We start from the raw sequence: 21862 nt of genomic DNA, 5'->3' as shown, positions 1-21862 counted from the left end.
ACATCCAGAGAGCAGCCAGATGTAGGATGTCCTGCTGTCTACATTTTTAGAAATCAGTTCAACGGCTCCTCCTCCTCTTACTTCAGAGGTGACAAGAAAGGCAAGCAGGGGACACCTGGGTGGCTCAGTGGTTGGGCAGCTGCCTTTGGCTCAGGGTATGATCCTGGGTCTGGGGATCAAGTCCCACATCAGGCTTCCTGTGGGAAGCCTGCTTCTCCCTCTGCCTATGTCTCTCCTCCTCTCCATGTCTCTCATGAATAAATAAAATCTTTTAAAAAAATAAAAAGGACAAGCAGGAAGAAAGTGATCTGGTGGGGAGTGGGGGAGGGGAAGACACATGTTTTCCTCCAAAGGCTCTCATGTTGCTTATTAGATAAAGTCGGCTCCATCAAGACTACTCAGTCTTTACATTCTAAATGGTTCCTTGTTTTTAGAACTCTGACACTCCTACCCATGCTGTTAACAGAGGAAAGCAACCTCTTGGCTAGTAACTGTGGCTCTCTCAGCTCGATTACCAAGGGAGAAGCCTGGAGTTATTCCGCAGGGGAAAGGGTCCTAGAAAATAATAGTGTTTCTGCCTCTAAAATCTGCTAACTCTTGTGTGTAAGAGGTGAGAGCAGATAAAAACAAATTCCCAGGGAAGGGCTGGAGAAAGGTGGAAATGCTGAATGTAATTTTAACAAAGGGAACTAGGAACAGACTGACTGCACAGTGCAGTGGTTAGGAACCCTGGCTTGGAATCTGAAAGATCTGGGACTCTGCAACTCAGCGTGTGACCTTGAAGAAATTACTGAACCATCTCCTGGGACTAAAGGAATGTGTTTCCTCCTCTGAAAACTGGTAGTAACAACAGTGTCTTTTCTCCGGGGTTGTTATGACGCTTCGATGAGACACAGTGAAGGGCACAGCACCTAGGGCTGGCGTTCTTATTATTCACCAGTCTGCCTGTCTCTGCACATCATTTTACACTAACGTTATTGGACAACATTTACTGAGCGCTTACTACGAAAAGGGACAGTGCTGAGCTCTGGGTTTGACAGGAGAATTAAGTCTCAGACTGACTAGGTTAATGAATATATCAACAATGTAGCATATATAAACAAATTACATTAAAAAATATGTTGTGAGTATTAGTACTCAGATCATTACAAGGGCTAAGTGAGAGAACACCTGCCCTGAAGGGGTTTAGTATAGTGCCTGACATATACAAAGAACTCAAGTGAAGGTGGATATTCACATCAAGGGCAAGTCCCACTGGCCTTGGCGACAAGTGGGAGGGAACAGGAGTAACCTGGAGGGTTTTCACCTCCCCCATTTCGCCACATCCCCATCCTCTAACATCCTTGGCTGGACCCTAGCCTCCACCAGGCACTTGGCTCTTCAAAACAACTATGAAGAACCCAGCAGCTCAAGAGCTTGAAGATTAAGGTGATTAAAATACAGAAAACCGGTCAGGCTAACCATTACCCTTTGAGTAGCAGCAAGCTGAAGAAAGTCTGCTCAGGGCTGTGAGTGCTGGCTGTACTCTTTTCTAGTCTATGTGGACTAGGTTATGTGGACGCATTCACTTTGAAGAAACTCAACTGCTACAATGAAGATTTGCGCTCTTTTCTGTACAAACGGTATGTTACAATAAAAAATGTTAAAAATAGCCACTGCCTTTTTCCAATACCCAAAGCACAGAGCAGCCCTTCCTGATGGCATGCCACACTTGGGTCGTGAGCACTCCAGGTCAATCACCTGTGGCAGCCAGCAGCCACCTCGATCTAGTCACCAGGGAGCTGTAGAAATACCAGTAAAATTGAGAAATATTGCACTAGAGTACCAAATGACAACATCCTCCTCAATCACAAGAGTCTACCTGAAGGTTTTCCCTATCTAAGGTCAATTTTATTGACTCAGTTTTTAATGAGATTGTTTTATCATCTCCAACAAGGAGAGAATACACCACATTTATGGGTCAACACTCCTAGACTGCTCTTTACAAAACTGAGAGCTTGTCTTTGACATCATTCCATATCTTACTCTTCATAACAAACAAATATCTAGCATATCCCTCCCTCTTTCCCGATTTCCTTTCTCCACAATCACTGGGGGGAGGGGCGGAGGAGGAACATAAAATAAATTTCAATCATTTATCAAGTCAATGGATATAACACAGACTACATGCTGGTTTTCTCTTTGAAAGTTTATTGTTATTAAAAAAAAAAAAAACAACCCTATACTTTTTACATTTTACATTCACCTCTCAGAACATTTAATGATACCAGTTAATGATGATATATAAAAAGCCCACCAGCTGCTTGAAATGGCTGCAAATTTTTACCATGTACTGGTATTAAAGTGGTTTGAACTCTTTGGAAAAATTGGTGTAACATTAAGTACCGAGATTTCAACTTCCCAGATTAGAAGATTTTTAAGTCAGGAGGAAATTTAGTAAAAATTCAAGGCCTTAAAAGGAAATGTTAATAGAAAAACAAAAACAAAAAAACTGTAAAAAATAGGATTTCCCCCCACCCCCAAGTTAGGTTAAGAAAAAAAAAATGCAACCAACCCCAACCCATCCCCAATATTTCTCTTAGAAAAGTCACCCAATCCTGAACACAGGGTCTCACACACAAATACAAGTAGCTTCATTTGCAGATCAGCCTCTGGGATCTTACACTGGCCCCAGTTCAAAGTTTAAAAAAAAATTAAGTTAGGTAGTTAGATATCCATAAATACTGGTATTCAAATGAATGAAAACATCCTAGCTTTGGTATGGCTACGAAAATCTGGAAATTGTTCAAGAGGACACTGGCTTTGGAAGAGGAGTCAGAGGGTGGGGAAGGCAACACAAACCCCCAAGCAGAGGTAAAATAAATATTGGGATACATCCACAGCAAACACAGTGTGTAATACTGAGGCAAGTGCCTCAAACAAAACACACATAGAGGTTCTTGATCAAAATAACACAAGTGCAGGTTCTTGACCAGATTCACACATATACAGGTTCTTCCTAAAAGCTGTCTAGACCAACCTTTATCAAAGTATTATTTGCAAGAAACAGTTTGAATCTGGGAATGCAGGTGGTATCAGGAATTCAGTCTGGTTTTGCCCATCACAAAAGCACCTCCAACTCCTAACAAGGGGGCTCGACCACCCCTGATCACCACAGGGGCCTGTCCAAGGGGCTGAACTGCTCAGCTCATCTCTGCAGTGATGAAAAAACTCAACCTTCTGGGATTAAGAGTACAATTTACTATGCTGTGTCACAAGTCTACTTCCCACTTGCCCTCATTCCCACAGTCTTGATTACGGATTGTGAGGATATTGAGAAGCAGAAGGCAGTGATGTGGCTGAGGCCGGAGCATGACCTCATCACCCTAAAATTTATAGAAGAGTCCAACTTGCCCATACCCTGGTCTTCAGATGAATAGTTACTTCACAAGAGCACAAAGGTGCTACCAGAGAAGGCGAGAAAAAAAGGCAACTTGTTGCTTTGATGCTTAAATCCCCAGTAGTTATCAACACAAGCCTTTCTAAAAATAATAACAACAACAAACTTTGGTGTACTGCTAGGAAGCCAGTAAGACAATCATCCAAAAAACAACTTAGATGACCACACATGCTGTATCTAAATAAATTTCCATTGCAGGGCACTAGTAGAGAACAGACAGACAGCCACCTATGATGGGATGTTACACACACCACAGTGACAATTCAAGTGACAGAGGCCCTCTCTTGGAGCAAAGGCTATCAAGAAGAAATGAAAGATGAAGGCCCTGTTTACTGTGGACTTGGTTCACTCCAGTAATCATAATGGGGGCTGCGGGCAGAGGAGAAGCACAGAACATCCAGGCAACTCTAAATAAACAAGCATCATTTACCCTGTTCTCTAAAGGAGACTCCAACACCAGAAAAAAGAGAGAGAGGAAAAAACAACAAATGGGTTATAAATTAAAAACCAATCTGTACAAGTCTTTACTCTGAGTCAGTAAGGTTTGGTCTCTGTTGAAGCCAGGACTTAGAGGAAGGTGATTCGCTTCTCATCATGTACCCCCCAACTTGCTTTGGGGTGTATACATTAAGAGACAACACGGAGAGAATCACCGGAGTCCGAGGGTACGGCATACAAATATTTCCTAGAAAGTGTAAGGTCTACTGACTACCCACAGAAGTGCTAACAGTTGCTCTAACCCCAAATTCTCTAAATATCCTAAGGTGGCAGCTACAATACAGAAAACTCCATCTGCCAGCAAATCATTTCTCCAGTGCTGGGAATGAGGGGCAGGAGGCAGGGAGAGTGGGGAAGCTGTTTCACCAGGACTCCTTCGGTTAGTGGCAGCCACAGCAGAGCTTTCCTTTGTCTTCAGCCTGGGCCAGACTCCTGGGAGGCTGGGGGCACTGACAACCAGGCTCCACGGGCTCAAGACAGTCCGTGTGCAGTAACAGCATCAGCAACAAGAATGTGAGTGGAGTTATGAGAGTCTCTAGATCACTGACAACTGCCCTATCATCCTCCCTCCCCACCTACAAGAGACAACCCAGGCAATGCACCCACGCCACCAGGTACCACTTCATCTCCTTAGGAGCAAAGAACGGAAGTGAATTAGAAATAAAAACTTCTGAAATGACTATTTGTTCTGGTTCAGGCTAGATCAAATGTGCCTGAATCAAATACTCACATTAAGTAACATTTACACTGCAGTACCTTCAGTACTTGAGGAGCATGAGACACCCCCTCCCCCAACCCCATTACTTCAGCACACGTAGCCACCCAGGCAAATTTTTCTGTCACTCAGCCAGTGGAATGGATGGCATACGCCAGATGTTACACAAGGCATTTATTTCTCAGAGAAAGCTGAGAGCCAGGAGAATTAATCTCCTTCTGCTAGGACCTCTGCCCCAAGCTTCTGGAGAAACAGTGAATTGGGCTCGACAAGGGAAAGAGCTACGTGATCCACTAATCAGATTCAAACCATGAAAATGCAATGCAAAGTATATCCCTTCCTGGTAGAAAGACCTAAAGACCAAAAAAAAAAAAAAAAAAAAGATGTCCCTTTAAACTCAAAGGAGGCTTTAAAAAAAATAAAATAAAAAGGCAAAGTATAAGCAAAAAAACAAAGAAATTAGTAAATCGAACTCGCAACACTCCCAAAAATAAAAGTTCGTGGTGACTGCCGGCTGGAAGAGGTCGAGGCAGGAAGGAGTAATGCAAACACTGGAGTGGCTGCCACCAAAAGCGCCTTGCAGAATCCACAACAGCTCTCCCTGTTTTCCAAGGCCAAGGAGCAATTCCCGAGTTAAAAACTTTCTATTTGGAAGAAAACAAAACCAAAAACCACTCCAGAAAAATGGTCAAGGGAAGAAGAACACTGTAGAAAGTCAAGCCGCTGACCTCCGGCGGATCACAAAGAGCCCGCGCTGAAGCTGGCCCAAGTAGATCCTCATCTTGGTGCTGTCACTGGTCTTCCTCACCCAGATCTGCAGGGGAGAAGGAGAGGGAACAAGATGAGAGGGTCCAAGAGTGAATTCTGAGTAGTGAATCTTTCAGAGCATCAAAATATCTGCACGAGTGAGGTGTGGGCGGAAAACTGGCAACCTCTTCCCAGCAGGTTTCCCCCTCCAGGAAACCTCTAGCGCAGAGTCAAACATCACCCTAGGACCTCCTTTCTCCTTTTTTCTCCCTTGCTCACACCTCTCATTAAGAAAATGTAAAGCACAGTGATCTCAGGTTCTATTTTTGCCTTGATCTTAAGGACTTTTTTTTGATTTGGTTTGATTACAGCATTATCAACATTCAAAATACATATATTCATGAATATAAACTTTCAATCAAATTTGGAAATATTTTCCTTGCCCCAAGGGACTTCTATATTACAGTTTTTCACTCCTCTGGGTTCCTGGCAATCAAGGCTACCAGTCATGGCAGAAAAACTAAAAAATAACAAGGAAAAAAAGAAAAACCCCATGAGTTGAGTTAAGGCCCAATTAGGATCATCAGAAGGCTAAATTAGCTTAAGACAGCCCTTCCCTCCTAACCATATCCTTTTCCCACAGATAGTATCAGAGGTCTGACATTTCACAGGGCAGATGCATTCGTGCATAGAATGGAAAATGAACTCTTGGCAGCAGGGTGACCGCCAGAGCAGACAAGGGCACTGTCATCCCTGTGGCCAGGACTGGGAAGAAAGCCACCTCCTCAGTCACCTGATACACCTGAGCTTTTTCATCTTCAGAAGAACCCTATAAAAGTAAGATCCTCACCCCATTTTATAGAAAAGGAAGGGCAGGTCAAACCCATCCAGTGTGAATCCTGGTGTCTGCTCTCAAAACCCTTTGCTTTCTCTTGTCTACTAATCAGCTGACTCTTCTTCTCACCTGTTCCTCATCCCTTTGGTTAAAATGCCATCAGATGGGGCCAAAAGCTGGATTAAGTTCCACGTCTCGCCCACATATGCAAGTACAAGTCTACAGAACAAACTATCTTCTCCCTCCCCCGTTCAGCTCTCAGGTTTTAAGCGTGTCCTCAGTCTCATTTCCTTTGATGTGATTATTTGGCAAGAGACTTTAAAGTCAAATACACCGGTTTGAAAATAAAGTTAAAGGCCTCACAGGAAGCTGAGCCTCTAAGGACCTTGCAGAAGCACTTTACGTCAAAAAATGACCCCACAAAGGGCTGATGTGTGTTTGCAGGGGCTCACCACCAAGCACAGATCCACTCAACAAATGTGCCTGGAGTCAAGTTATGCCTAGGCCAACTAGCTCCAGGGTCACTTAGGAAGTGACCTGAATAATCAGCCAGAATACTTCCGAGAAGTGAGAAATGTTTCCCTCTGTTGCAAGCCTCTGATGCACTGAGGCTTCCTCCCTCCAGGTGACAGGGCTCAGTGTCATCATTTTCTTGTCAGACCTCTTTGACACTCTATTATGTCAAAGGATGACAATCTTCAACAGAGAGAGAAAAAAATGTAACTTGCATTTTCTCTTTTCCTGAAAAATCTTGAGGTGTCATGGGGAAGATGAGACACTGGTTCTGATGTTAGGCTTGGGTCCTAGGAGGGCCACATAGCCGGGCACAAGGACTCTGCTGTGAAGTCACAACACCTCTTGCTGACAAACAGCAGGTCTCTCCATCAGATCCCATGTTCTGACTTGGATGACTCACAGACACCCCCTACCCCCAAGCCCAGAGAGAAAAGATGTTCATTCATCTGGGAGGCTCTCCCTAACTTCTGAGGAAACAATCATTTTGCAAACTAGTCACATTTGAGGGCATTTTCAATTCCGGAAGCTAGGAGAATGGAAGAAGCTTAAGTTATTTCATAATCCAGTTTCATTAGATTTCCTGTGCACTGACACGAATAAGTTATAGAGGGTAGGCACATAAAAATCAATTTCTTTGCAGACATTTTGTGGACTGATAAAAGATCAAGCCAATTGAGCTATTAAAGTTTTAAAAACTTTTAAAAAACTACTAACAATACAAGTTACACATTGCTGACATCCCCCTAATGAAGGGCCAGAGAACTCACTCGCCAGTCATCCCATCCTTGAGCATAACCCCTCTGAACTGACTTAGAACCAGTCTCTAGCCTACAGGAGAGACCCAAGGAAACCAATACCAGGGGAGCAAGAGCCTGGCAGCTCACCGTTGAGAGGCACAACAGGACGTGTCAGATCATAAAGACAGCAGGCAAGGAGGAGTGTGTAGCTCAGATCAGGCCAACATCCATTTACTGAGCACTTACTATGTGCCAGACCCTGTGCCAGGTTAAAACCTCAAAGCATAAAACAAATCTCTTAATAGACATGAAAGCTCTAGAGAAAGAACATAGATGGAGTACGCTCCACAAGCAAGTTCCATTGTTGGTACACAGTTACCTTACAAAGCAGCAGGACTTGGAACACATAGAGATCGCACAGACTCGCGTTCTATTCTTTCCTGTAGTCTAAGTGGCTCCCAACTCAATTACTGTATGTGGAGCTCACCAGTACCATTAGGAATATACAAATCCACGTTATGTTGGTAATCAAGGAAAGTAAGGGATTTTCAGGGATCCTTTTATCTACATGCAATTTCTGCCAGGAAGTGCTTACTTAGATCCTAACCCACATATAACACACAATTCCTGTACTTCTGTGGTGGCACCTGCACTGCAGGTTGGTCACACTGTGCTCTCCTGAGGGGGGAGGGAGTTCAGTCCCTACCTCATTGGCTCCAACAGAGCTGATCACACAGCTCAGTTTCTGGTTGTCCTTTGACTCTAAATAGATGGCCTGGCTCTTGTGGTACCTGTCAAAAACAAGAAACAGTTTATTTATATTTTTAGCCATTTTATCAAGGTAAGACTGACATGTAAAAAAAAAAAAAAAAAAAAGCCATACAGATTTACTGTTTATAACTCAACGAGTCTGGGAATAAGTATACACACCCGTGAAATCATCACTACCACGAACATATCCAACTGCTCCCAAAGTCTTCTCCTTCCCACTTCATCATTATATATATATATAATATATATATAATATATTATATATATATATATATATTTTTTTTTTGGTAAAAAGAACACTTCACATTCACATAAGGGCTATACTTTTAACAAACTTTAAGTCAGTAGTACAGTACCGTTGAAGGCACAAATTTTAAAGAAGAAAGAAAAACACCCAAAATATAATTAAAAGAATCTCGGGGCAGCTGGGTGGCTCAGTTGGTTAAGCATCTGCCTTTGACTCAGGTCATGCTCCTGGAGTCTGGAATTGAGTCCTGCATGGCTTTGCACTCAGCAGGGAGTCTGCTTCTCCCTCTCTCTCTCTCAAATAAATAAAATCTTTTTTTAAAAAAGATAAATAAAACAAGAGTCTTAGTTTACATTTGAGGAAAATTCTGGATTTCAGGTTTAATTTGAAGGCCTCCATCCTTTGATTAGATCACATGGCCTCCTAATCTTCTCCTAAATCTAAAACATATTCCCTGGTCCTTCTGCAGAGGGGAAAAAGGAAGTGGAGGAAAGTCTGGAAAGCTAACTTATATTTACTTTCTACTTGGACTATATACCCAATTTAATCAAAAAGTATATTATAATTTTTCAAATAAAACCTGTTGCTGCTTTCCGCCCATTCCCAAAACACTAAAGACAGCTGGATGGACAAAATAAATAGAAGGGTCTGAACAACTGATTATTTATTTTCAATGCATCCAAATAGGTCATCCACAAGAAGGTAGGCCAAATTCAATTCTTACTATGGTCACTCATTCAACAAATGCTCATTCATCACTTATTGTGTACCACACCACTGAGTATGTTGGAGGTTGGTGGTGGATAGTGAACAGGTCCCTGCTATCACACAGCTTCAAATCCAGTAGCTGTGAAGAATACGGAGTAATCCCACCTGGTAAGTACTAACCAGGCGAAGTTCTGAGTGTCAGGGTGTACCACAGGGATCTGATTTGGCCCGGTTAGTCAGGAGAGCTGCCTTGCATGGAGCAGACCAGACAGACACTCCATTTCAGCTCTGGTAGCTATCCCTCTTGGCCTGTAGCACAGGATCACCTTCAACTTCTACAAGTTCATGGATAAGGCCAAGGATGAAAGTGAGGAAGCCAGGGCCAAAGCCCAAATGAGATAGCAGCTGCCACAGGATGAAGGAGCAGCTGCTGGATTGCAAAAGTTGGAAATATCAGCTGAGCTATGGCTGGCAGCCCTGGCCGGGGCCAACCCCAGTCAGTCAAGAACATAACCTCTGGTTAATTCTGGCTGCACAGATCTGGCTCAACAGACTCACTAACTCACGTAAATTCTACCAAAATGCATCTCCCAGGAAAGCACGGCATTTTATCATTATTTCTGTTGGGGAAAAAGGCACACTGTTTTGCTGGTTTAATGAAATAATCTATTGCCCGGATATCACGGTAAGAGATATACTTCACTTCCAAAATGAGCTTTTTCCAATCTAGGTTCTAAGTACTCTTCAACTTGTTACTTAGGAGCTGAAAACTCAGGTTTCCAACTCAATTTACTTCCTGAAAACACTGTTAAAAGAAATCGAATCATAAATGCAATTAGAACAGCAAGATTGGTTTAGACTCAGCTTTAAAGTTGCTTTTGGCCAGAGATCAGTTGGTAAACTGGGTCAGGGGACCTTCATTATGCTAAATATGTAATATCCACAAGGCCTGAAGTATACAGTGCGTGAGACAAGGCTGAATTAGTTCACAGCATGACTCAAAACCTCCAGTTTCCCTCCTCCATCTAAGCCAACTCTCCTATGTAAATAGTAACATCTCGAGTGATGGTTAAAATAAAAATACAGAGCGGGAGAGCATTCACAGTTATTCTATGGGGATTGTGAGTTATTAAAGAAATAAACACAAAACAACATGCACCTGGCCTCAAGTCATTCTGATACTGTTTTCTAAATACTTTAATAAAGAAAGGTCACAGTGAAGTGAAGGAGTATGTTACTAGTGTGGAAACATGCTCAATATACTGCTATGTGGAGGGGGAGAGGAATCTATGTCCATTACCTTCCTGTGCTTATTAAAAAAAAAAAAAAGAAAAGAAAAGAAAAATGCATGTCACCTGTGTATCATACATACAAAAAACTGGGTAAAGTTATATAGCTAAGATGCATAATAAAACGTGTATTACAACTTTATAGAAATAAAAAGTGTATATTAAGAATGGTGTTCTTTTTATTCCATGGCTTTCTTTTTACTGAAATAAACAGATACTACTCATATTAAAAATTAAATAAGTCATGGTTCTAGAAAATACCTAAATAACAAAGACGGGTAAAAACAAAACTTGATGATACAATTAACATCTTAATGTCTGTTAAGGACAACAGCTAACTCTGGGAGGCTAGTCAAACAATTCTCATGAGATGTGCTTCATTTTCCTTCAGATGTGTGTAGAACCCAAACCCCAACACCTATGATTGGCTTTTATATGAATACCGGAAGTAAACAATGAGATCGATCTATTACCCTCACACTACCCCCCCAAGAAGTGGTCTGGGACTTGAGTATCTGGCCACCTCCCAAATCTGCCTGCTTTGGGGTCACCAAATGGTGGCGACTTGAATGTCCACCATTGGTCACCATCTGCTCCACAGCAGAGCTGTGGAGTTCCCAAAGCAACCCACTTCCAAGACTTCCAAGCCAACAGATTCCCAGATCTTCCTGAACCAGAGTCTCACACTATACAACAGTCTTGGAGAACCATTATCCCTAGATATCAAATCTATTCAATTATCCGAATTCCCTAGAAGAAAAAAACCTTTAGCAATTAGCATTCATATTTTCAAGATGAAACTAAAAATTCTATGACAACCTTACCATACAAATTTACTTTTTAATTTCTAAAGACTAATAAAAGAGAGGGAAAGAATTCAAAATAAATAGACATAAAAACTGTTAAAAAGCAGCAACAATGGAGCTAATTAATAAAAATGTACATTATCACCTTTTTGCCAATTAACCCATTTTACAAGCTGCAACTTATCTGAGATGAAAAAAAATATTTTCAATAGCCTCAGAGAACAAGCCCCAAAAGTCAAATCGATTTTATTGCTTTATTACTAATGGAAATCCTGACCTGGGAATCCCAACAAATGAGCTCTTAGAGCTTTGCTTCTACTATTAAATCCAATGAACTAGAATCAACACTACTATTATAGAAGAAAGCAATTTCTCCAAAAGGTGGGTCAAAAAGGAGGGGGGTAGAATTAATTTAATTTTATATCCTACTGGGAATCCTGATATTAACGTTTCATTTCCCCAAAAAAATGAATACTATGTTACAACTCTGGAACCTGAGTCCCAATGCCAGTTGTAAATATTCACCGCCTTAATAGTCTGTCAGTTGATGGCTGGAGGAAGCAGGGGACTTCATCCCTGATTCACATTAGCTGCCCCACATTTAAAGTGAGAAATAAACCAGTCCACCAGCACCATCAGTTAGTTATTTTAAAATATCAGCTACTTTCATGGTACTTTCTAAGAAGGGTCATCAGTCCAAATCAAAATGTGAGGAAAACTTACAGCAGGACATAAAATGCCTTAAAAGCACTACCAGAACAAGGCAAAGTGAAGATGCTTATCTTTCAAAATGAAATGTAGCTTGATAAGTGTTCGTGCCAAGATGGGAAGCCTGAATCATACTCAGTTTGCTGAAGTCATTTAAAACTCAATGAAACATGTTTTGCCAGAAATAACATTGCACCAAAATACTCCATACCCCTGGAACGAGCATAAATCGGTTCACTTGCCTGTTTAGCCACAGGCCATGACTAGTGAAAAAAGAGGAAGAATGAAAGCCTCCCAACTGAAAGGGCACAAAGGCCAAATATCAGGTTCAGCCTGCTGAGAGATGAGGCCAGCTATGCACTAGTCAGTGCTCACCGAGACCCCCATGAACACCTTCCAAATGTAGCAGGGAAAGGAGACCCAGCTTCCCACAAATATGTCATCAACTCTGACTGCCAAGGCCAAAAGAAAAAACACAGAACAGATGAAAAATCAAGAGTCTCCATATTCAACAATAAGCAACTTTAAATTCACTGAAAAAGGAAAACGCTCCGAGAGACCTTCTTTTAAAAATTTCAAAAAAAAAAAAAAAATTCTGCAGCCCCTATGAGAAAGACAGTGAAATTCATTCAAAATGCTTAGGAGGTCTAGCACAACAAATGCAACCACTCTGTTTATGTTATGAAACATCAGGCACCATGTATCCCTTCTTTAGAAAAACAAGAACTTTACCTTACTGCATTTTCACCCTCACGTCTCATAAAGTCTGAAAATTAAGCCTTAGAAAGATCTGAAGCAACGCAATTACAAAATGAACATCATTTGAAATATCACATAGCTTTAAGACTCATAGATCCGTAAAAATGTTAGTGATAAATCTCATCATTTTTGAAGACGGCTGTTATGTGCGGGCTTGATCTTTAAAGGTTATTTGGTTTTCATTATTAGAAACATTTTTCATCTTACTGTGCCCCTCAGTGTGATGAGCTGTTAGGGCCTGCCACCCAGTGGCGATACGTTCTGATAAGCAATTTTAGGATACACTAACTGGCCTCTTTGAAGAAAACCAAATAGAGGGGCAGAAGTCACTCAGATCAGGCTCCCAGAACAGAGGCGGCCTTCAGCATTTACCAGGTAAAAAATTCACTGTAACCTAATATTTTGGGAGATAGATTTAGTTCAGGCATGACTAGAGGACTAGATTTCTAAGCACTTCTGCCAACTTCAGAAGTGTATTATTTTAAGGTAATCAACTAACAATCTTGGGGTTTTTCTTCTTTAACAAAGCTCAAACAACTCAAAATAATCATTACTCTAAGTTTAGAACTTTGGGTTAACATACTGAAACTCAAAAGATCATTATAAATGATAGCCGTCATAAATGATCATTACAGAGCATAAAATAACACCAGATAAACATTTTCCAAACAAACAAGTGGAAATTCAGAATGCAAATATGTGTCTACCATGACTTAAAGTGAGTATATCTGCATATGGACAATGAATAAAGTGATATATCAGAATTAAAGAGCTGTGACAAGGTAGTAAGACCTGGAGTGGCTTAACACCTAGCACAATCCCTAGCTACAGAGCCGATAGTAATGTTTGTTGAATAAGTGAATGAGTTTGTAAACCCTCTCATATTGCTTTACAATTTCCTCCTGATGGAAACACTGGTGGTCTCAAGCTTTTAAACTGTCTTTATTCACAAGTATTTCTGGCATATTAAAAAAAGTAATGTAACATACCTTATATTCACATGTAGCTATGAAATAATAATACACAAAAAGCAGTTAAAAAAACTATTTTTAATATAAACTGGTAACATTTTAGGATTCAATTCCCCCAAGTATGTTTCTCATAACACTCCTATAATAGGATGATGCATACAAAAAGGGTAACCTGGATCAAATCAGTAATACCTGTTAACATCTCAGAAATTCACGGCGCGCACAAGTGTATCAGAGAACCCAAAGGGCACCTACAGTGAAGAAACGCATTTAATTTAATTAACATGGTCATCCCCCAGACTCACATGACCACAAAATCTTTTTTTCCACAGAACAGCTATTAATTTTAGTGCACAAGGGCAGAGTTAAGAAAAGGCAGAGAGGGACATAAACCCTGGCCTCCGTCTACAGGGCACCACTAAAGAATGGATGCCAGCAAATTCTAGTCTGATGCCAGTGGCACAGAGAAAAAGGACAGCTCCCATCAGAACACATTTTTGGGAAGCACTGCCTTCAGAGATCAAATGAGCAGTATCAATCAAATGACTCCTGAAAAAAAAAAAAATTTTTTTTGAGCCCCAACATGGGGCTCAAACTCATGACTCTGAGATCAACAGTCACTTGCTCCACTGCCTAAGCCAGCCAGCCTCCCCAGTCCTGATGTACTTTTAAATGTTATTCTGCTTCAGTACTACATAAGCTATGCGGCAGCCATGCTCAGAAACAATGAGAACAAGCCGCAGCCCTCTTTCCAAGGGGTTCTTTTGAGACTCTTAACGAATAATCTTGTGTTTATAACATACCATCTTTTATCATAGTACAGCTTCCCGTCTTCTATCCGAGCTTCAAATCTCTGGGCTGGAGACTCTGCCGGTGTGGCAGGCAAGTGTTCAGGAGAGGATGGGGATGCTGGAGGAACCAAAGATATTTCAATGACTAAGCATGTAACAAGAATGTGGTCCAACTGCTAACATGCTTTAACTGCAATGCCATTAAAAAGTGGTAATAATCAGGATTGCTAAGTCCTCAGGGGTATAAAAATGAGAATTCAACAAAATTCTTGTATATTATATCTAACTTGCTCCTCAAAGCAACCCTGTGAGGTAGGCAAGGCAAAGATTAACCTCACTGCACAGAGAAGAAACCGGGGATGCAGGCAGGCTGTGATTTACCCAAGTGTCCATCAGAAGCCCAAAGAGGCAGCAATTAGGAATATCTTTTTAAAATTTTAAAACACCTGGGTGGCTCAGCAGTTCAGCATCTGCCTTCGGCCCAGGGCATAATCCTGGGGTCTAGGATCAAGTCCCACTTCGGGGTCCCTGCATGCAGCCTGCTTCTCCCTCTGCCTGTGTCTCTGCCCCTCTCTCTCTCTCTCTCTCTCTGGCTTTCATGAATAAATAAGTAAAATCCAAAATAAATAAATTAAAATAAAATAAAATAAATAAAATAAAACTAAATAAACAAAATACAATACAATAAAATACAATAAAAATTTAAAACTAAAGTCATTTCTAGATCTATTTATTACTAGACAGAGCAGGCTTGTAGTTATGAGCTAATACAGTGTCAAAGGATCTAAATTCACAGTCACATAATCCCCTCCCCATCATGCCTTCAGAAACACAGAACCTCTCTGTGGACCACAGTGGCTCTCAGAAGCAAACTGCTTAGAGAAGAAGAAAAAAAAAATCTTGTTTCCTTCCACAAGACTTGGTGAGTGGATAGACATGTGAGTAATCATGGTGCTTAAACCATAACAATGCCTTGCCTCCAGAATTCTATTTTGCAGCCTAGCACTTGAGTGCCACTCTGGAAGGAACCACCTCGAATACTGGGCTGGCCCCTTCTGTAAGCTAGGACTGTCAGTCCCTCAGCAGACTCAGGACATGAAAAGCCACTGAACAGCAGTGCTTAGCACTCAAGTCCACAAAGCAAGTAATACTGAAAAATCCTTCAGGTTTCATTTCCACAAACGGGGGTGTACTTAAATCTTATGCCTGATGCCTACACAGAAGGAAACTTTTACCAAAACGGGGGGTGGGGGGGCACATAAGGTTCCCTTCAGTTTTCACAATGACTACTCTGAGGCAAACGATGAACATTTTATTTTTGAAAACTGCAACAATTCCCTGTCAGGTATAAGCATGCTTCCCCCACAACATGATAAAAGAGACTGCACAAATGCCAGCAACACTGTGCACTTACCTGGTCTCTTGGGTGACTTAAGCTGTAGGAAAAACAACAAGAAATCTTAGAGCAGATCATTTCAGATGCAACGAAAGGTATCAATAGGTATCAAAACGATTTAACAAGTAACACGTGAATGACAGCGCAGAGACCTATCAATCAAACCTAAGCTGTCAAATAAATCAGAAAATCAGACTGTACCTTATTCAATGTTCTCAGATCCTCCATGATCTGTTCATCTGTTAACAAATAGTTTAGCTGGGGTGTTGAGAGTTAAAGGAATGTGTCCAAGAAGCATGGGTTTTGAGCAAGCAGAAATCAACAGCACAGTACCAGGATTTTAGGATTTACGGAGTGACTCTGCCAGATGCTGCTTCTACAACCTTTTGCCCCTCACAAGTTGCTGGTTCTACTCAATGTAGAAGCACATGCTTGTAGTGCCCAGGTACGTAAAAGAACTCACAAATTTCTTTCAAAGGCCTCTAAGTTGTTTGTAACTTCAAGAATGAGAGCACAGGACACAATACAAGGAGAACTTCCTTCTTGATTTATGAAGTGCTTTTGTTTCAAAGATCTGAAGACTTGCACATATGTGTGCAAGCCACACAGATGTGGGCTTATTCTTCCTCCAATAACTTAAACCCTCAGTTGTGAAGACAAAGGAATCTGAAGTTAAGCCCTTTTTCGGCGGCAGACAACTGAATCATTTTATATAAATGTCCTCTTCTCAAGAGAACAGAAACAGACCTTTGCCGTGTGTGCCCTCTTCCCACTCCTCTATTTTTATGATTAAAGGGCTTTTTTATGTGACTGAAATCTCATTTGCTTTAACATAACAACTTGAGTTCTACTGTTTACAGGATATAGATAATAGAGGTACAAAATCTTTGACCTCATTTTACAGGTAGAAAAATTAAAGCATGTGAAATCTGAGGTCGCCCTTGAATCTCCAGATGTTAAAAACAGGTTGAATTTTCAACACAAAGTACCTTTCCAAATAACTGCTCTCTACAAATTCCTTCCACTAGAAATAGTAACAATTGGGGACTCGATAATAAAATGGCCATTCCCAGGTGCTTGGGTGGCTCAGGGGGTTAAGAGCTTGACTCTTGGTTCAGACTCAGGTCTGATCTCAGATCTCTCAGAGTCATGAGTTTGAGCCCCACACTGGGCTCTGTGCTTAGCATGGAGCCTACTTGGGATTCTCTCTCCCTTACTCTCTTTCCCTCCTGTGTGTGCACACCCTAATAAATAAATCTTTGAAAGAAAAAAAGGCTATTCCCTAGCCCAGGGATAAATACACATGCTTGCCAATCACATTCAATTTCTGTAGGACAATGGCCATGTATATTCTAGCAAACAGATAAGCAAAGGATTCAATAATCTCAAGAAAAAAAAAACGATTAAAGTTTGATGCAAATGGATATCAGGAGCAGGTTTTCTCCTCTTGTCTGGGATGGGGACAGGATCATTTGGTCGCCTCCGCAACTTTCTGGTCATGATGGGTTTCACTTCCATAGAATCTGTGGCAAGAATTGAATGGGTAAATCTATCCAACTCCCACTTGAAGTCAGTAAGAATCACTGTGCTATAAGAACATCTGCCCCACAGCCACCCAATCAGAACTATTTTACTGGGGACATTTGGTTCACACATGGCCCAAGCCAGACACCTGTATCAAACTTGAGAAAGAGTGCTGTGTTAGAAGTTTCAGACTAGCTGGCCTCAGCACACGCCCCTCTCAAAAATGTAGCCCAGCCATGCAATCTTACTTGGGGAAACATCTCTCCAGCATCCCAAAAACTAGGATTTTCCTCCTCTTCCCTCAAATTAAGAAGCCACAGAGTGGTAGGCTCCTGGGATCAGAAATCCTTGGATCACCTAGGTCAACTAATTCCTGCTGTTCCCACCAAGGGAGGAAGGAGAGCTGAAGTGTGCTTGTGCACAAGGCTCCATGAGAGGCCATGGCCTCAGTGCCACCATCTTTATAGTACATGTTCATTTACAAACTGGGCCACTATTTAATTTAAAAACCTCTTACAGCTATTTGACTATCAAGAATGATCTAATGAAGGCTTATAATAAAAGCTCTTGACTTCTCTCTGCAGTCAGACTTTGTTGCTGACTCTTCCCCTTGCCTTAAAATCTCTCCTCCCCTACCCACCGTTGCACAGATCTCTCCTCTCCTGATCTGCCTCCTTAGCTCCTTTCTGCTGGTGACCACTGGAGTCCAGTCAGTTCTCAGCCTGTGTCCCAGTGAGCCTCCATCGCCAATGCCAGCTCCCTCAACCTTGTGAATGGCAACCTATGCCCACCGACACCATCCACTCTCATCCCCTTGTCCCATCCTCATTGCCCTCAGAGCAATCTTCCAAAGACACCGATCAGGTCATTTTACACATCCCCCTTCTTATTCAATACTTGCATGGCTCACCACGCTTTACCAAAAAAAGGCCAAGTCTCTTTTCTGGTCTTGCTTTTTTCATTTACACACACCATGTGAGAACTTCTGGCTAAATCTCTTACCCAAGGGCGCATGCCTTACCACACCCTAAAGCCTTTACACACTCTCCCCTCTGCCTGGTCTTCTCTTTTCTGTTCAGGATACTCCTATCCAACATCCCTTAAGAACCAGCTCAAGGCTCCCCGTTTCAAGATAGCTTCCAGAATCACACATCTTCTAAGTAACCAGAGCAAACCTCTGTACCAAGCACCAAACTGTAGGGGACATTTTCCCCAGAGACACCTGAATTCCGATCCAGCACCTAGCAATAGTTTGGGCATGCAGTAGGCACTTCACAGAAGAGTTTCCTGCAGAATGACTAGATGAGGTCAAGCCTGGTAAGATCATCCATTCATGACCATGCAAACTTATCAGCAGAGCAGACAGGACAGCCTTTCAAAATTCTAGTGTAGCCCTTCCACCACAGCAATGCACAGGATCTGCAAGTATATAATAATATGTAGAAAAATACTTCAAAAAATACTTCTGTGTGTTGCTCTTAAGGAGGAAAATGAGCAAAACTGATCTCTCCCCCAAATATGGAGGGAAAACAATGAGAGCCACAGACCTAATGAGGATTTGTAAAGATGTGCATGAGAGTGGGGGCAGGAGGGAGGAAGACAAACATACTCGCCCCTGAGAAAAAGTGAGGAGAGAAATTGTCCTCTCTACGAGAACTCTCTACCTTCTCCTGAGCTGGCAATCCTAATCCAGTTATTTACTGGCCAGTGGGTGTAAATCCCTGCTGCAGCTGTGTGACTCAAGGTGCACTATGTAAGCACTGTCTCAACTTTCTTCATCTATAAAATGGAATCATCAGTAATATTTCCCCCATAGGATGCTGTGAGGGTTATAGGAAAAGATACCAGTAAGGCCCTAAACACAGTGCGTGGCACAGCAACGCTAATTCGATACTAGTTTTTGTTATTGTATCTGCATCCAGGAGAACACTATACAAAATCTTAAAAAAAAAAAAAAAAAAAAAGTCAAGATGCCAAAGAGCTGAATGAAATTACTTGAAGACAACTGATGTCAGCTGCAACGCTTTGCAACATTCACGCCTTATTAGGAAAATAAGGTGTAAAGGGAGCTTACCCAACCCAAAGCCACTAGAGAAAAAGCACCTAGTACATGAACAGCATGGAATGTTCTGTCCACTGAAGACAATGGCCCAGTGTACCCTGCCCTCTGGGCTGCCGAGTCTTGGGGGGTGGGGAGGGTAGGCAAAACACGGACAGAAGTAAGCCAAGTAAAGGCATAGCTGAGAGAATACAGGAATAACCCAGTCCAATCATGGCCAATAAGCTCAGAAAGTTGTAACTGCATCACTCACAGATCAGAAAACATAATCAAATTCTTCTTATGGAATAATGAAAATCATCCATTTTATTAGCCTAGCCACCACAATAACCTAATCAGTTGTCATCCAAAAGACAACTTCAGCAGAAGGAAGGTGCTCTGAAAACACCTCTGAAATGTACTGGCCTGTCCCCACCACCATCTAGGAAAGAGGGAGTGGGGGAGCAGATCCTGCCAGTGGTCCAGGTGAAAGATGGGATTCACAGGAAGACCAACATATAAGTATCACAGCCCCAAAACTACACAGCAGATTACCTACTCCACCCTCTTTGCTCCAGACTGCCTTAGATTTTTCACGGAGGTAAGGGACAGCTGACTACCTGGAACTTCTATTTCTCAAGGGAAGCAAGAGGCTGGCATTCTGAGTCTATGACATCAGGATCCTTGGAGTTTTGCCAGCAAGAGTCCCAAGGAGTTCACTCTGAATCCACCACAAAAATCAAACCTCTGGAAGTGACACTCAGACCCTGGAGGGTGGCCCCCCTGGAGATAGCAGTTGAGCAGAGTATCAGTCTTCCTCGCAGACAAGCCCAACACAACTCTAACTGGCTTAAATCAGAAAGCCTCCCAGAAAACCTAGGGCCCTTCATGATTTTGTTCTCTTGGGGATACTCTCTGTGATCTTACTGAACACCACACACACCAGAGATGGGGGGGGGGGGAGGGTGCCGGTGTGCGGGGCAGACAAGAGACAGAGACACTGAGCAAGTGCTCCCCGCAAACCACCTTGTCTATGTGATATTTAATAGCGCAAATTCTTCTGCTCTGTTTACCAGCAAGGACAGAAGGAATGGTCACACCCGAGAGAGGCACACTGGGCATCCTGGCTAAGAAATGGGAATGCAGGCTGAATCAGTGCTGGGCAGAGCCATTACAGCACCATCCCTAGGGAGATATATTCCCAGTAACATTAATTACCTGCAATTACTATACAATTAGCACTTCCCTGCTGGCCTTGGGTTCCACACTTCTCTGGGCCTTGTCTTTCACTCCAACAGCTCACCTATCTATAGCTCATGTGTGCAGTAAAAGCTTGATGTTATTAAAACAAACCCATGCTGGTTCAGCTACTGAAAAATAACAGTTGCAGTGATTCAAAGCAGCAGCCTTAAGGAAAAGAATGTAGGGGCACTTGGGTGGCTCAATCAGTTGAGCATCTGACTCTTAGTTTCAGCTTAGGTCATGATCTATGGGTTGTGAGATCAGAGCCCTGCACTCTGGCTCTGCACTCAGCAGGGAGTCTGAGTTTCTTTCCCTCTGCTCCCCCCCTCCTCCCCTCTCCTTCCCCCACCACGCTGGCTCATGCTCTCTCACAAATACAAAATTAAAAACAAATCAAAACAAAAGCCACTGTGGAGTAACCACTGTAGCAGATCGTCAATTACCCTCAAAGCAGGAGCAGTGCAACATGGCATGGGCCTAGAGGCCCAGAGCAAAACCCAGCACATCCAGGCCCCTCTCTAAGAGGTTGGCAGACTCATTAGCATCACAAATGGATGCTGTGCCTGTGGGAAGTGAGAGAAGAATCAAGGTTAGTTGTTTAGTGACCAACCAGGTTAAGAAGGAAGGGCCCAATCTCCCTCAGGCCAAAGCTGTCCAGAGAACAGGAATGGTGTTAAGAGAGTGAACCAGTCAAGCCTTCTCACGTCTGCACCCTGAGACACCTAGATTCCACGATGGCAGCACCAGCAAAGAGTATCTTGGTGACAAGCCTGCTCTGCCCAAAATCCAGTCATCTCTTCCATTCTCCCCGCCTAGATATCTGTGTGGGGCTTCTTCTCACCTGGACTTCCAAGGTCCCCCCTCTCTCTGGCATCTGTTCCTCATTGTGTGAAACTGTGCCTGCATCAGTACAACCAGAGAGACCTCTACAAGGTTTTACAATCAGTAAAAACAAGCCCGAGAGATCTTCACCTTCATTAGGAGCATGCTTTCTGGACACTGCCTTATGCTGGGCAAGACAAACAAGCTATGTCAGCCTTGTAACTATCAGAACCCAGGCTCCTTGAGGACACAGACCTCACCTATTAGCCTCATTTTATGAATCACTCAGCACCACATGAAGCC

At 42.4% G+C, this 21862-nt stretch overlaps 1 protein-coding gene across 1 annotated transcript in view; it reads right to left on the bottom strand.

Annotated features, from left to right (window-relative positions):
• Window positions 1–2170: 2170 nt before the first annotated feature.
• The window catches only part of SUDS3 (SIN3A corepressor complex component SDS3), a 32724-nt gene continuing 13032 nt past the window's right edge, over window positions 2171–21862 (bottom strand). Inside the window, exons 7-12 of the mRNA XM_077875849.1 lie at window positions 17361–17456; window positions 16135–16196; window positions 15952–15973; window positions 14550–14655; window positions 8194–8278; window positions 2171–5466 (exon numbers count right to left, since the gene is read on the bottom strand). Coding sequence (XP_077731975.1) covers window positions 5368–5466; window positions 8194–8278; window positions 14550–14655; window positions 15952–15973; window positions 16135–16196; window positions 17361–17456 — 470 coding nt within the window. The 3' untranslated portion in view covers window positions 2171–5367. The remainder of the gene's footprint in view (window positions 5467–8193; window positions 8279–14549; window positions 14656–15951; window positions 15974–16134; window positions 16197–17360; window positions 17457–21862) is intronic.

The sequence above is a fragment of the Canis aureus genome, chromosome 27 (assembly GCF_053574225.1).
Source record: "Canis aureus isolate CA01 chromosome 27, VMU_Caureus_v.1.0, whole genome shotgun sequence".
NCBI lineage: Eukaryota > Metazoa > Chordata > Mammalia > Carnivora > Canidae > Canis > Canis aureus.
The sequence above is the reverse complement of the archived record's forward strand: the minus strand, read 5'-3'. Positions and strand labels throughout refer to the sequence as shown.